The following is a 13,710-nucleotide window of genomic DNA, read 5'->3' on the forward strand; positions in this document are numbered from 1 at the left end:
CTAGTACTTATGTGTATTTAAATGTCTGAAACCTAAAATAAGCATTATATGGTTGAAAACACTGAATAGTTGTGATATGACAAGCGCTCAGCGCATCCGATCTGGCTCCACGCCAGCCAAAGCACGAAAGCGGATTTAAAGGGGTCATATCATGCAATTTCATTTTTTCCTTTCTCTTTGGAGTGTTACAAGCTCTTGGTGCATAAAGAAGATCTGTAAAGTTGGGCATAGAGGAGAAACAATAATGTACAGTATGTGGAAAATAATGTGTTTTTTTTTACTTTAAACCGCATAAACACATTTCATTACACCAAATACACAAAATAATGTTCTTTTTAGCAGCATCATATGACCCCTTTAAATTCAGCGGTTGATGACGTGACGCACTGAAAGTTCTAATCTCACTGGTGTGATCGTACGCTCCAGGGACCAGCCAAGACTGATCACACCGGTGTGATTGTACGCGTTAAAGGGTTAAGCTATGTATGGCTTCAGAAGTAACACAGAATAATTCGCACAATCGAGAAAAAAATAAAAATAAATCTTGGATTTGGATCGGCCCTCTCTGACCGATAACCGATCCGAGAAAAATGGCACTATCGGAGCCGATACCCGATATGAATATCGGATCGGCGCATCCCTAGGCAGAACTGATCTAGACCTGGGATGGGGATTGTATTAAAAATGCATAGAAATAATCATTATTTTATTACTATTGTGGACTGGATATCAGTCAGCTTACATAGAATGTAGTCCCCGTTATAAGACCAAAAGAGAAATATTTTTAGATTTCAGATGTTTTCTAATATACTTTAATATCAGAAATATTATTATTCACGGAAACCTCTGTAACTGACAAAACAAAAACACAATTAAATTGACAACCACACTTGTTTCTTTCAAAATGGCCAGATTTTATGATGCTATAATGCAATCATTTACAGCCCTAATGGTAGTTACTGACATTTTTTTCTCTTTATCTTGTTCTAGGAGGTAAGAAAGTTGGTATCAATCCAAAAATAAATAACCTCATGCCCGCTTATGAAGGGGCAAGGTACGAACTCGTCTGGATCTGTGACAGTGGCATTCGAGGTGAGTTTGCCCACATTATCATCTAAAATCAAATCTCGGAAGTGTTTCAGTGAATACAATTCTTTATTATGACTTTTTTCCTGTAAAAAGAATAACATGACCAGGGCATGTTTTCATGAGATTCACCTCTGAACAACTATGATCTAACATCAACAGTGAAGCCAGACACTCTCACTGATATGGCCAATCAGATGACGGAGAAGGTGGGACTGGTTCACGGTCTTCCTTACGTGGCAGACAGACAAGGATTTGCCGCCACATTGGAGCAGGTCAGCAGCCTTCACTAGTGACCTTCTGAATTCTTTGTCGGGACAGTGTTGGTCGTCTGGATATGGCTCGGGGAAGCTTTGGTTTTATTAGATGCTCGTGAACACGTCATTGCTATTATGTATTGGAAGAAGTGCTGTTCTGTCCTGTCACACTGCAATAAAACTGACAAGTTGTGGTTCTGTTGCTAGTAGAGACTTGAAATGGGACACCATATGTTGTAGTTCCTCTGTTCCTCTGAACTTTAAAGCTCTTTTGGCAAATCAGTACGATATTAAAATTCATTAACTGCTGACAATATTGGTTTATTTATGACGTTTTTGTAAGCTCCAAGTAAAACCTAATCACTAATGGTCTCTCAATCAAATAAATGTTACATTGTTGTGACGGATGAGCTATAGACGTTACAAAAACAGACTTAGAAGTAGGGCTATGCAAAAAATCGAATGCGATTTTCATGCTCATCTCGTCAGTAAAGCCGGTTCTGTGATTAGTAGTAAATCTCCAGCACGTGCTTTCAGATGGAGCGGCATTTATTACACAGAGCCGTAGTTCGCTGACAAGCTGAGTTCGCATGCGATTCATTGCCGATTATGAACGCGATTTTGCGTAGCTTGTCAGCGAACTACGGCTCTGTGTAGTAAAGTAAATGCCGCTCCATCTGAAAGCACGTGCTGGAGATTTACTACTAATCACAGAACCGGCTTTACTGACGAGATGAGCATGAAAATCGCATTTGATTTTTTGCATAGCCCTACTTAGAAGGCAATATATTAGCATGTTAAATTCTGCTAATAAATAATCGTCAGAAGTGTTTACACGCGTAATGCGATTGTTAATACATCAAATCTTCCGAGATGAATTATGTGAAGTGTAAACATTGTCCCATGTGAAATCCTGCAGGTTTATTTTGGAACGTCACATCCTCGTTCCTACATCTCAGCCAATGTAACAGGAATCAAGTGCGTCACGGGAATGTCGTGTCTCATGAGGAAGGACATCCTGGACCAAGCGGGCGGGCTGATTGCGTTTGCCCAGTACATCGCTGAAGATTACTTCATGGCCAAGGCCATCGCAGACAGGTTTGCCAGTCTCATTAAATATCCGTACAGTGAAAATGGCTTTTGATAGGTTATATTTTTTCATTGTCTTTAAAAGAAAAAATGAACTATAATTCTGTTATTCACTCACCCTCATGTTCCAAAACTCTGACTTTCTTTCTTCTGTGAAACGAAAGATGTTTAGCAGAATGTTCACGCTGCTCTTTTCCATACAATGAAAGTGAAGGCTGTCAAGCTGCAACGATCAGTGTTTTAGTTAATAGTTTATAGTTTTTTTAGATTTTTGTTTTCACTTTAGGTTTAAAGTTTTAGTAATTTTAGTCATTTTTCGTTTTTTAATGTCTGTACAGTTTTTATTCATTTTATTTACGAGTTTTAGGCTATTTTCTTTATTTTAGCACTTCGCCTAAACTAAGCAACATTTAAAAATGTTGCTTTGACAACTAGCTGAATTTTTTTTTTTACATTTTGCTTTCTGTTAACATTTATTTTTTTCACATAACAGTTTTTATGGTTTTAGTCTTAGTTTAATTATAACAACACTGTCAACAATTTCAAAAACATAATAAATGTATCATAAAAGTGGTCCATACAAACTGTTATATTCAAGGTATTAAGCCATGCAATAGACTTAATGTGTGACTAACGCCAAAAAATTTAATTTCAGTTAATCGTGTGAAATCCAATTCGCTTCCATGTATATTCAGTTATAAGATGTCGAGGTTTTTAATGAATACCTGTTTCAGTTTTGATCTTTTCCTTATCAAATCATTTGAAGTCATACAGTAGCATTTAGTATGTCGTTCATTTATTTGTATGCACAAATTTGATTTAATATGTCTATTTATAGCTTGACAGTTTTGAATGAAAATATTCCTTTAATGTGTGTTCAGAATCGTATCTCTCAGCCTCGGCTAAAATGTCCTTTATTTGCCAGTGCAATGATGTGGTGTTTCTCTTGCAGAGGATGGAAATTTTCCATGGCAACGCAGGTAGCCATGCAGAATTCAGGCTCGTACTCCATTGCACAATTCCAGTCTCGCATGATCAGGTACGCCGGTTGTTCAATCAGCTTTTTTATGTCCGCTAGTGAAACCAATCTGTTTTCCTGATGGGGCCACCTCTGGTGCAGTGATGGGACTGGGTTATTTTTGTTGCTGTTCGCAATTTTCTTATAGCGTTGCTGATGGATTCCTGCCTTTTTAAATTGCATCATAATACGGAGAAGCATATCTTGAATAGATTGATATGTTTGTCAGAATAAGCTATCCAACTGTAACACATGATGTTGTTTTTGTGGCTTTAGATGGTACTAGTTCCCATTTTGTGGTGCAGAAAAACTGCTGAGCTCATCTCATTGTTATCTGCTCTTGCTAGATGGGCCAAACTGAGAATCAACATGCTGCCGGCCACCATCATCGAGCCCATCTCCGAGTGCTTTGTGGCCAGTCTTCTCATCGGCTGGGCCGCCCACCATGTGTTTCGCTGGGACATCATGGTGTTTTTCCTGTGCCATTGCCTGGCCTGGTTCATTTCGGATTACATCCAGCTGAGAGGAATACAGGTGAGACACGATACACAGCAAAATTCACACTTTATTTTAAGGTCCAATTTATGGTCTATTAACAAACCATTAACTACGACTTTTGATTCTTAATTTGCTGCTTATTAATAGTTAAGTTTAGGTATTAGGTGCAGAATATGTGCTTTATAAGTACTAATAAACAGCCAGTATGTTATTAATAGGCATGCTAATAAGCAACTAGTTAATAGTGAGAATTGATCTCTATACTAAAGTGTTACCCAAACTTAAGCTCTGGCTCCTTTCTGGACCATTTTTGACAATCCATTCAATTCTCAATGGAGCCTTGCTCAGTTGTTTCCGGGTTGAATTCCAATCCCAACCTCACTCTACTCAGAAATGAAAGATTTCTTGTTTGACATCCAATCAACTCTCTGAGGAAATTTCATGAAGAGATGGTTTTCATGTTCAACTCTTCTTGGCTTCTTCAAAGCCATTTTATCTTGAACTGCAGCATTTGTCGGTTCTTGTTGTAATTCTCCTTTTTTCCTCAAAGGGCGGTCCTCCATCCTTCTCCAAGCTGGACTACGCAGTGGCCTGGTTCATCAGGGAGTCCATGACAATTCAGATTTTCTTGTCCGCTCTTTGGGACCCCACCATCAGCTGGAGGGCGGGACGCTACCGATTGCGTTGCGGAGGTACGGCAGAGGAAATCTTGGATGTTTAAATGGCACAGTGTGCCTGGGACTATGCACTGATGTGTACATGGACAGAACTGAGAAGATGTGGGCGCAGATGGACAAACGAACTGCAACTTTTTTTTGTTTTGGGTTTTATTCCAACTTCTGATAGTTTTTAACCTGTGACTTTAGCAAATAGATTATTTATGTCCTTGGTGCTTTTTTTGTTTTCCTGTGCGGTCTCTTGACAGACCTCGTTCTAGATGAGCCAAAAGTTTTGAAGAAGAGAACTTGTGTGGAAACTATGTCTGGCGAGGAGGCGGCACTTCAGCGGGCATCAGTAACCCTGATAAAAACTTTTTTTTTTTTTTTAAAGGTCCCTGCAACATGTTTAGTGGTGGTTGAACAGCTCTGTATTTCGTGACATATCCATTTTATAATGAGTTGGATGAACAGTACAGTTTTTAACGATAATAGTGGGGTGGAGAATGACTGAAGCCTTTTAAAATGGCGCTAGCGCATGAATGGATCACTTGCTTATCACAGTGTTGCTCTCAACATACAGCACTCTTGCCATATTTGATACATTTTTGGACTTCTGAATGCTCAAAACGGATCCACTCAGGTCCATTTTATGTTTACTGGACAGAGCAATATCTTCGGTAGAGGTTATACATAGGGAATTGTGGCATACTGTCGACGACTCTTGTACAGTCTTTGCATTCTCCCTGCAGTATTCGAGCACAAGGTTTACTCCTCAACATGATATCTGCAGATTTAATCGCATATCTTATGAAATTTAGTGCCATTTGAAGAGCAAGCGGTTTTATTGTTATAATTTTGGCATCTTTAACGCTTTTCTTCAAGGTCTTTATCTTCCCGTGCTTCGGTCTCTGCAGTAGTTGCTCTCGTACCAGGATCAGGGTTTGCTAAAACACATTTCCTGCCCTGCTGCTGTTTGTTTGAGAAGCTGTCAGTATTTTCTTGATGTTTGACTGGATGTAAGTGCATAAATTGTCCAAATATTTCATCCGATGCCATTTCAGTTAGCCCTTAAACCAAATTCTCTTGACGTCAAGCATTTGAGAAGTTAAAGTGTACTCATTTTATTTTTTTTTTTAGTTGAACAATTTGGCTTGAGTGAGTGCGTGTTCAATTTTATATAAACCTTTGCGTTTACACTCTGATGCATTTCAAAATATGACAGTCGCACTCTACTCGTTCCCCATTAACATAAATACTCTTACAGTCAAACAGTATTCACGAAACAATTGACATTCTTCTCCATCTTCCCCTTTTTTTCCATGGTTGTGTCTTGAGGAACTGCTTGTTTTTTTTGTTTTGTACTGCTACCAGTTTGTTGTTAAATCGCTTTTTCTGCATTTTCCTCATTTCTTGACTCTATGCGTTCATAAATCATGCCGCTGATCGTGAGCAACCCATGCCAGCACTGGCAGTATTGTTTAACAGATAATCTACTCGTTCACCTGAACTGTTCAAGCCTTGTTGTTATTTTAAAACCATAATATGTGATTCAGAAAAAAAGCCGTGTGCATGTGTCTTCATATTCCATCAGCTGCCATTTAGGAAGTACTAAACACTGTTTTAGCCCAATGCCAACCCTTCATTGTTTGTGTGTTTGTTCTGGTGTTGGTTTATTATTTCTAATTTGAATACATCTGATTTTGTTCTACTGAACGCTTTGGGCTGACTATTGGAAATAAACTGTGTTTTGTGCATGAGGCCACGGAATGAATGCCATTTGTTCGTAACATGGCAGTTGAAGTATTAACAGTTGGGGATCAATCAATTAGCAATAATCATATATATTAGTTTTACTCTATTCAGGCTGTGAAACGAAAGCAAGCTTCCAAGCCCATTTCTGTGTCCATTTGTGGTATAATTAACATTTCAGATTTTGTTGACCGTTACGCATTGATCATACCTCAGTGGGCCTCATTCATGAAACACGAACAGAGTTTTTGTGAAATCATTCTTACGTAAACTACATGTGAAACCATTACATTTAATAATTGGTAAAACTTTTCTTCTGTAAATTGGAATTGGTTTTACAAATTATTCAATTGAAGGTAACAATTTCGGTTTTATTATTCAGTTTGGTGTGTCAGTTTATGCAAACAAGGTTTTGTGAATTATTCCAATAATTATTTAGTAAACTGTTGCATTTGATTGAATAATTTAATCAATTCTTGCATAATATAGATTGAATAATTAGTTCAAACCATTCTTGCATAAACGATCGCATTGAATTCTTTGCTACAATTATATAATAATGGTTTCGGCATAACTTAAAAATGGTTTTATGAATGACTAAGAAATTCATTCTGCTTTTGAATAAGGATGTGATGTAGTTCTGTACCATTGATAAAACCGAATGTACCTTCGCATGAACATGTGACGATAACGTTTTTTCATCGTCTATCGGTAACGCCTGAAACACCACAGTAGAAACTTTAGGGAATGGGAAAGCTGGCATTTTCTGCAACTGTTCTTCAAGTTCCTCTCTTTGACTTTCAGCCATATCTGCTTATGATATATATATATATATATGTGAAATATTGTCAAAAAGAAACTACACCTCATTTACGAAACGTTTACGATGCACTGTAAATTTCCCGTTGAGACTTTTCCCCTCTTCGTGTGGCTGTGAGAGAATGCTGCTGAATGCAGAAATATTGCCTTTTTTGATAAGTCAATTCTGAAAGGATTGCATTATCGTAACGTTCTGTGGGGAACTGGACTTTTTTTTTTCATGAGTGTACAGTTGTATGTTTGTCGGATTAACATGTTTTGTGAAAGACTGGTGACCTGTATGGTGCCATGTGGACGTGAGAAAATATGCATTTACTTAAAACAAGTAACGCAGAACGGTTGAGAAATTCAGTCTGCATCAACTGGGCCGCATTTACAGGATCTGAAACAATATGGTAGTGAGCTGCCTGGACAGTCTCAAAATATCTCGAGACAAAGCCAGTTTGAGTTTAAGTGTCATATCCTGTGCTAGTACTTTACAGTTGCGACATTTCACTCTTTTAAATGATCTTTCTTTACTACAGCCTTGGACTCAAAGCGACCGAGAGAAACTACTATTACATGTTTACCATACGGTCATCAGTCCGAGTAGAAAAAAAGTCTAGTTGTGATCCACCGCTTTTATTTGATGTGCTGTAAAGTTGACAAAAAGTAAGAAAAAAGCTTTTAATTTGTTGTAAAATAATATGTACAGTTTATTTATGAAGTCTGGTTGATATCCATTGCATACACTGCTTCCTAAGGCTCAATTTATCAAGTTGTAAATTTTTTTTGGTTATGAGTTTTGTTCATTTTTTTCTGCAGTGTAAAAGTATGGCTGGACAGACTTCAGTTTTTGAACTTTTGTGTTATTTTGTAGATGTTGTGTACTGTACTCTCGATGCTGAATGCGTAATCCACAGCTGGAAACTGTGTCATTACAGAGAAATTAAAGCTTTATCAAGCAATATAAGAAGTGCGTGTTTCAGCTCGAATCTGTTGTGTGTGTGATCCTCATTGTTACGTTTAGAGTAGTTTTAGTAGTTCGTGGTTAGCTGCATTAGCAATACAATAGTTTCTTTCAAAGCAATGGAAGTCAGCTCCCTGCCCCTCTGTCTATGACTTCCTGTGTGTTTGAGTTTCTGTGCCACCATTCATTCACCACATCACATGTCTGAAACTAAAATGCAAAATCATCCACAGGATCTAGGCATGACTTTGTTACTTGGTATATCATTTGAAGTTCGAAGAAAACTCATTTTATGGACGCTGATAAACAATAATGTACGTGTTAAAAACCCTGACCTTAAAAATTAGGCATTTGGTGTTTAAGATTTACTGCACTGTTGTTAAAGCTGGGCACATTACTTCGAAATTGTAGTCCATGATTATGGATTACGTGATGAAAACTGTAGTTAGTAACGTAAACTATGTATTCTGACTAGTTTTTGGATTACTTTTTTAATCTAACTTGTTTTAAACGTATCATATTGATATAAAAAAGCAATGAGAAAGAAATGCATTCTATTTTTGATACCAACATCATAAAATGCATTAAACATTACATTAAATCAACAGTTACTGAGGGTCAGTGGATATGATGATGATGATAACTGTGTTTAGTAACTTGTATAAATATTTGTTTCATACATGGTCTAATTGCTTGAGAGGTGCTAAATGGTATGGCACACAGTAGGATTTTTTAAAAGGAAAATTTACAAGGGAAAAAATAATAAACTAATATGCAATCATTGACTTTCATTGTATGGATGAAACAGTTCAAAATAATCTTCTTTTGTGTTCAGCAGAAGAAAAAAATTATACAAGTTTGGAATAATGTGTGAGGGTAAGTAACTCTTATTTTTTGCAATGGTGTGTTTTAATGGTAAAATGCTTGGTATTTGGCTGGTATTTTCTATTGCATCATTTCCTGTTGCCCCCATCACTTGATTTGATGTCATTGCTTTTGATCAATCAGATGTCAGCCCAGTAGTTTCGGGTGCGTCCCGTGTAAATAATGGTGTTACAGCAGTGCAAATAAAGGCTGAGGGATGCGAGTGTGCTGGCGGTCAGTGCTCTGTGTTTGCTGGGCTGTGTGATTCACTACTAACACAAGCGTTACCAACCATCTGCTCTCCCAGTCCTCCGTCAGTGTTTCACTAACCCCAAAACACAAGCAATCCCTGCGATTCTAAATATTCCCGCATCCTGAGGCTGGAGCTGCAGTTTATGTAGCGCATGTCTGACTGTTGTGTCTCTTTGTGTTATCTGCTGCATTATCAGCTCTGTGTTTTTGCCTGCAGGATGCCTGTCAGTGCTTATCTCATAGCAGCCCATTATTAGGGGAACAGGGATGGAGATCAGGCGCCACGAGAAGAAAAACGGCATCTTGCTGACAACTCACTGTTACTTCCTATAGGCTTTACTAACATGTTTTTAACATGTAATAGCCACTTAAAAGTTGACTGTACTGAGTTATGTGTGTTTAAATATTCATATTGATGCATTATTTATTGCATTCTACCATGGCTGTAATGAGTTCAATAAAAATACAATTGAAGGTTTATAGAGAGTTGATTAATATTTATTGCTTTATTAAGTTTAATACTATTCATTAGGGATTTTGATAAACATAAGTTTTCAAATGGACATTTATTTCTGCATACAATACATAAATCAGTCTAATAAAACACTGGGTGGTCTGAAGAAAAGAATGAGTTGTTTATCACCTATTTTTAGCCAGCTTACTGAACTGGAAGTTCCACAGTAAACGTTGAACTGATAAGCAATGTATTCAACTCATGCAACAAGATTTTTTTCAATGGGATATCTTATGACATGTCTCCTGAATTATTTAGTAAGTGTACAAATTTAATAATCATAAAAAATATATATAGCTGCAAGCAGCGATTATCGGGGTTCAAGTGCTTTCATTTAAGATGTAGCCTATAGGCTTTTGGGTATATTCGGATAGGCCCCTTTTCTAAACGACCCTGTTATAGCTACCCAAAGGGTAAAATTCTAAATGATTATTATTATTATTATTTTATTTTTTTTGAGAATTATTGATCTAGAGAGTCCAGAGAATCGTGCTGCAGTGGTGTTATTGAGGTTGAGTGAAAAAAACTTGGACTAGTTCACAAAAGTAGGTTTTTTACATAATCGAGAATATTTTAACTAACTATTTGATTGACAGCAGTGGTTCTTGAGGCAAGGTTGCTCAGTATGAGAAGATCTATCAAATGATATTAATATTGTGTGGATGTGTGAAACCACGTTATTACAGAGGTGTAAAACTCATTAGCACCACCTAGTGGCCGGTCTCTTTCAAAATTCTTACAGACCTTTAGGGCCATGGATTGAACATGCCTATCGAGTTTTGTTCCAATTGGCCTCTCTTAACCTTGTCTATTAGGTGCTCAAAGTTGATTGGCCGATAACATTCGTGTTGTTTGAGGCTACGTTTACACGACAACGATGTAGTCAAAACTGAAAATATTTTTCCCTTGTGTTTTTAAAAAAGTTTCACGTATACACAACGTTTTCAAAACGATTCGCGTTTACATATATCCGCGAAAACGGCCAAAAACACTGTATTACGTATGCCAGGCCAGTAGTTGGCGCTGTGACCTTGTTAGTAAACAGTACCTGTAGGGAAGTAACGATTATATGTTGTATATGATGCGTCACCGCTGTTGGTTGTAATATTGGTGAAGTAAATCCACACTTTGCTGAAGAAGCGTTAGCAAACTCTTGAGCAGCAACAACAGTACCATGTACTCCGCCATTGTTGTGTATGTTTGTTCGCACTTGCCTTTAAAATCGACACGTACTGCACATGTCTACATACCTAACACTTACTACACACAAAAAAAAAACCCTAACATGTACTACGCACTCGCATGACATCACTGTTATCAAAGATTCCCGTATTGGGTGTTTACACGGAAACGATAATGGTGACGTTTTCAAAAACTTGCACTTTGAAACCCGTTTTCAAAAATATGCGTTTTCAGTCCCCAAAACGCTGTTGTCGTGTAAATGAACAGGCAAAACGCATAGAAAGTTTACAGTTTTTGTCTGAAAACGTTGTCGTGTAAACGGTCCCTGAGATACGTAAATGTCCTCACAGACACTTGTGGCACTTTGGATAAAGACATGGCACACCAATTTTCAAGCCGATCGGACCAACGAGTGCGTAGTTATAGCCATTTGATATTTTTCCTGTTATAGCGCCACCAAGTGGCAAAACTCTGCATTTTGGTGAGTTTGGTGAAAATATCTCTTTCCTTTCAAGAGTTATAGGCATTTTAGTAAAAGTGTCTTTGCCCCTTACAAACGTTTTGGCATACCGTCGCAACAGCGAGTCGAAATTTCTACTTTTTTTGATAATTGTTGACGTTCACTCTCCAGAGAATCTTTCTGCACTGGTTTGTTTCAGATCGGGTGAAAAACCTAGGAGTAGTCCGCAAAAGTTTTTCCAAAATATCTGAAAATTAAAGAGTGATAATCGATTCTGACGTGAGCCAATGATTCCAAATAAGACACTTAAATCTGTGACTAATGGTTTAGGAGTTATGAGCAATTTCATATTTTTGATCGCTGTAGCGCCACCATGTCCAGATTCTAGGTTGTTTTAAAAGATTGTTACACCACTAGGGTGTTCCTATTCAGTTCCTAATGCATTCTGAATGGCTGTTTCCACATTGGTTGGGTGTTGTGGGTGGTTGCCAGGGTGTTGCTGTGCATTCTCAGTGGTTGTTACCACATTGGTAGGCAGTGCTGGGTAGATTACTTACAAATTGTAGACCATTATTGATTCCAAATTACATGTAATCACTAAATGAACATGTAATCAATAAATACATGATTAAAATTATATTACATTTTAAAATGTAATATAATCTAACTACAAAAACTTTATTTTTGAAACTATTATGTAATCCAGATTACATGTAATTGGTTACTGTTGGTGGGGTTTTGTGGGTGGTTGCCACAGTGTTACTAAGCAGTTGCTGAGACATTATCAAAGGTTGTTACATCATTATTAGAGCATTTTGGGTGGTTAGCAAGGTGTTGCTTTGCAGTTCCTAAGGCGTTCTTAATACAGTGTTTTTGATGGTTGCCAGGTTGTTCCTTTCCAGTTGTTACACTGTTACTAGATATTGCTATGCCATTCCCAATGCATTCTGAATGACTGTTTCCACATTGGTAGGCTGTTATGGGCAGTTACCAGGGTGTTGCTATGCAGTTCCCAAGGTATTCCCAATGGTTGTTACCACTTTGGTGAGGTGTAGTTTGTGGTTGTCAAGGTGTTAAATATGCAGTTGCTAAGTTGTTTGAAAGAAGTTGTTACACCATTACTCAGGTGTTGTTGCTGGTCCTAAAGTGTTGCAGTTGATAAGGCATTCTGAATGGTTGTTAACACATTGCTAGAGTTGCCAGGGCAGTTAAGTTTTGCTAAACTGTGACTGTTAAGGTGTTCTGATTGGCTGTTTTTGTGTTGCTAGGGTGTTATGGGTTGTTGGTAGGCCATTGCTATGCAGTTGGGCTCTGAAGGTGCTCTAAATGGTTATTACAGAGAGTGGTGTGGGAGGTTACAAGTGTGCTGTGAAACAGTTGTTGTTCTGAATGGAGTCATTGCAATGCTAAGGTGTCTCCCAGGGTGTTTTGGGTGGCTGCTAGATGGTTGCTTACTAGCCCGAAAGTGTCCCCACCCTAGTTTCGTTGATATTCTTTTCTCTAGATATGGCTTGATTCCTCCTGCAAATCTAAGGATTGTTTTCTGCCATTGTTGATACTGTGTGTAAAGGCGTGTAGTGATTCAGTTGCACAACAACATTTTTCCAATACATTTATCTTCTCTTAACAGTCAATGATAGGCTTATTCATTGCGGTGTCAAGGCAGTTGTGTTTGGCCCTGTGAATAAACACTTCAGATCACTGACACAAGGTCAACAATTATAATGGTCAACCTCAATTATGCAGTAACCAAAGTCTTCTAGAAGATTTCTATAAATAACTCAAAGACGATTCTAGTGAAAGTTCCAGTCCAGTCTTCACTGGGTCCAGAGTGCACCTAACTCAATAGCTAACTAGGATCAAAACAAACCTTATCAATGTTATCTTAAGGGCTTTGTCAATTTTCCACATGTAATTGCTCTCTAAATAAATCTGAGGGTGTGTAATTGTTCACTAAACTGGTTATTGCATAATTGACTGTGAGCTTCCAAACATACAGAAAAACTCTCCTCTTAGCACTAGTTGATAAACACACCCCATCTTGACTGTCTGCTGCAAGAAAATAGCTGTTTTACATAAAATCACAGACTGTCTGTCAGTATGCTAGACAGAGGAGTCCAGGATTATCAGTTGTTACAGTATTGCACAGGCAGCGGCGTCTGCTCTGAGTCTCTGGGTAGGTGCCAGGGCACAGAGAGGCGCTGCTGAAGCTGAAGTGTCTGAGTACAGCTCTGCAGGCAGGACTGCCGCCTGCTCGACAGCTTCCTCTCCACATGAATGCTTCTCTTTGTTGGACTCGTCCCATCATCCAATC

General features: G+C 38.1%; 1 protein-coding gene across 1 annotated transcript in view; it reads left to right on the forward strand.

Annotated features, from left to right (window-relative positions):
* Positions 1-8,130, forward strand: part of ugcg (UDP-glucose ceramide glucosyltransferase) — a 33,329-nt gene extending 25,199 nt beyond the window's left edge. The window contains exons 4-9 of the mRNA XM_016447314.1: positions 991-1,092; positions 1,249-1,361; positions 2,263-2,441; positions 3,385-3,471; positions 3,798-3,984; positions 4,499-8,130. Coding sequence (XP_016302800.1) covers positions 991-1,092; positions 1,249-1,361; positions 2,263-2,441; positions 3,385-3,471; positions 3,798-3,984; positions 4,499-4,669 — 839 coding nt within the window. The 3' untranslated portion in view covers positions 4,670-8,130. The remainder of the gene's footprint in view (positions 1-990; positions 1,093-1,248; positions 1,362-2,262; positions 2,442-3,384; positions 3,472-3,797; positions 3,985-4,498) is intronic.
* Positions 8,131-13,710: the final 5,580 nt, after the last annotated feature.

Source organism: Sinocyclocheilus anshuiensis, unplaced genomic scaffold (genome assembly GCF_001515605.1).
Source record: "Sinocyclocheilus anshuiensis isolate Anshui unplaced genomic scaffold, SAMN03320099.WGS_v1.1 scaffold567, whole genome shotgun sequence".
Taxonomy (NCBI): Eukaryota; Metazoa; Chordata; class Actinopteri; order Cypriniformes; family Cyprinidae; genus Sinocyclocheilus; species Sinocyclocheilus anshuiensis.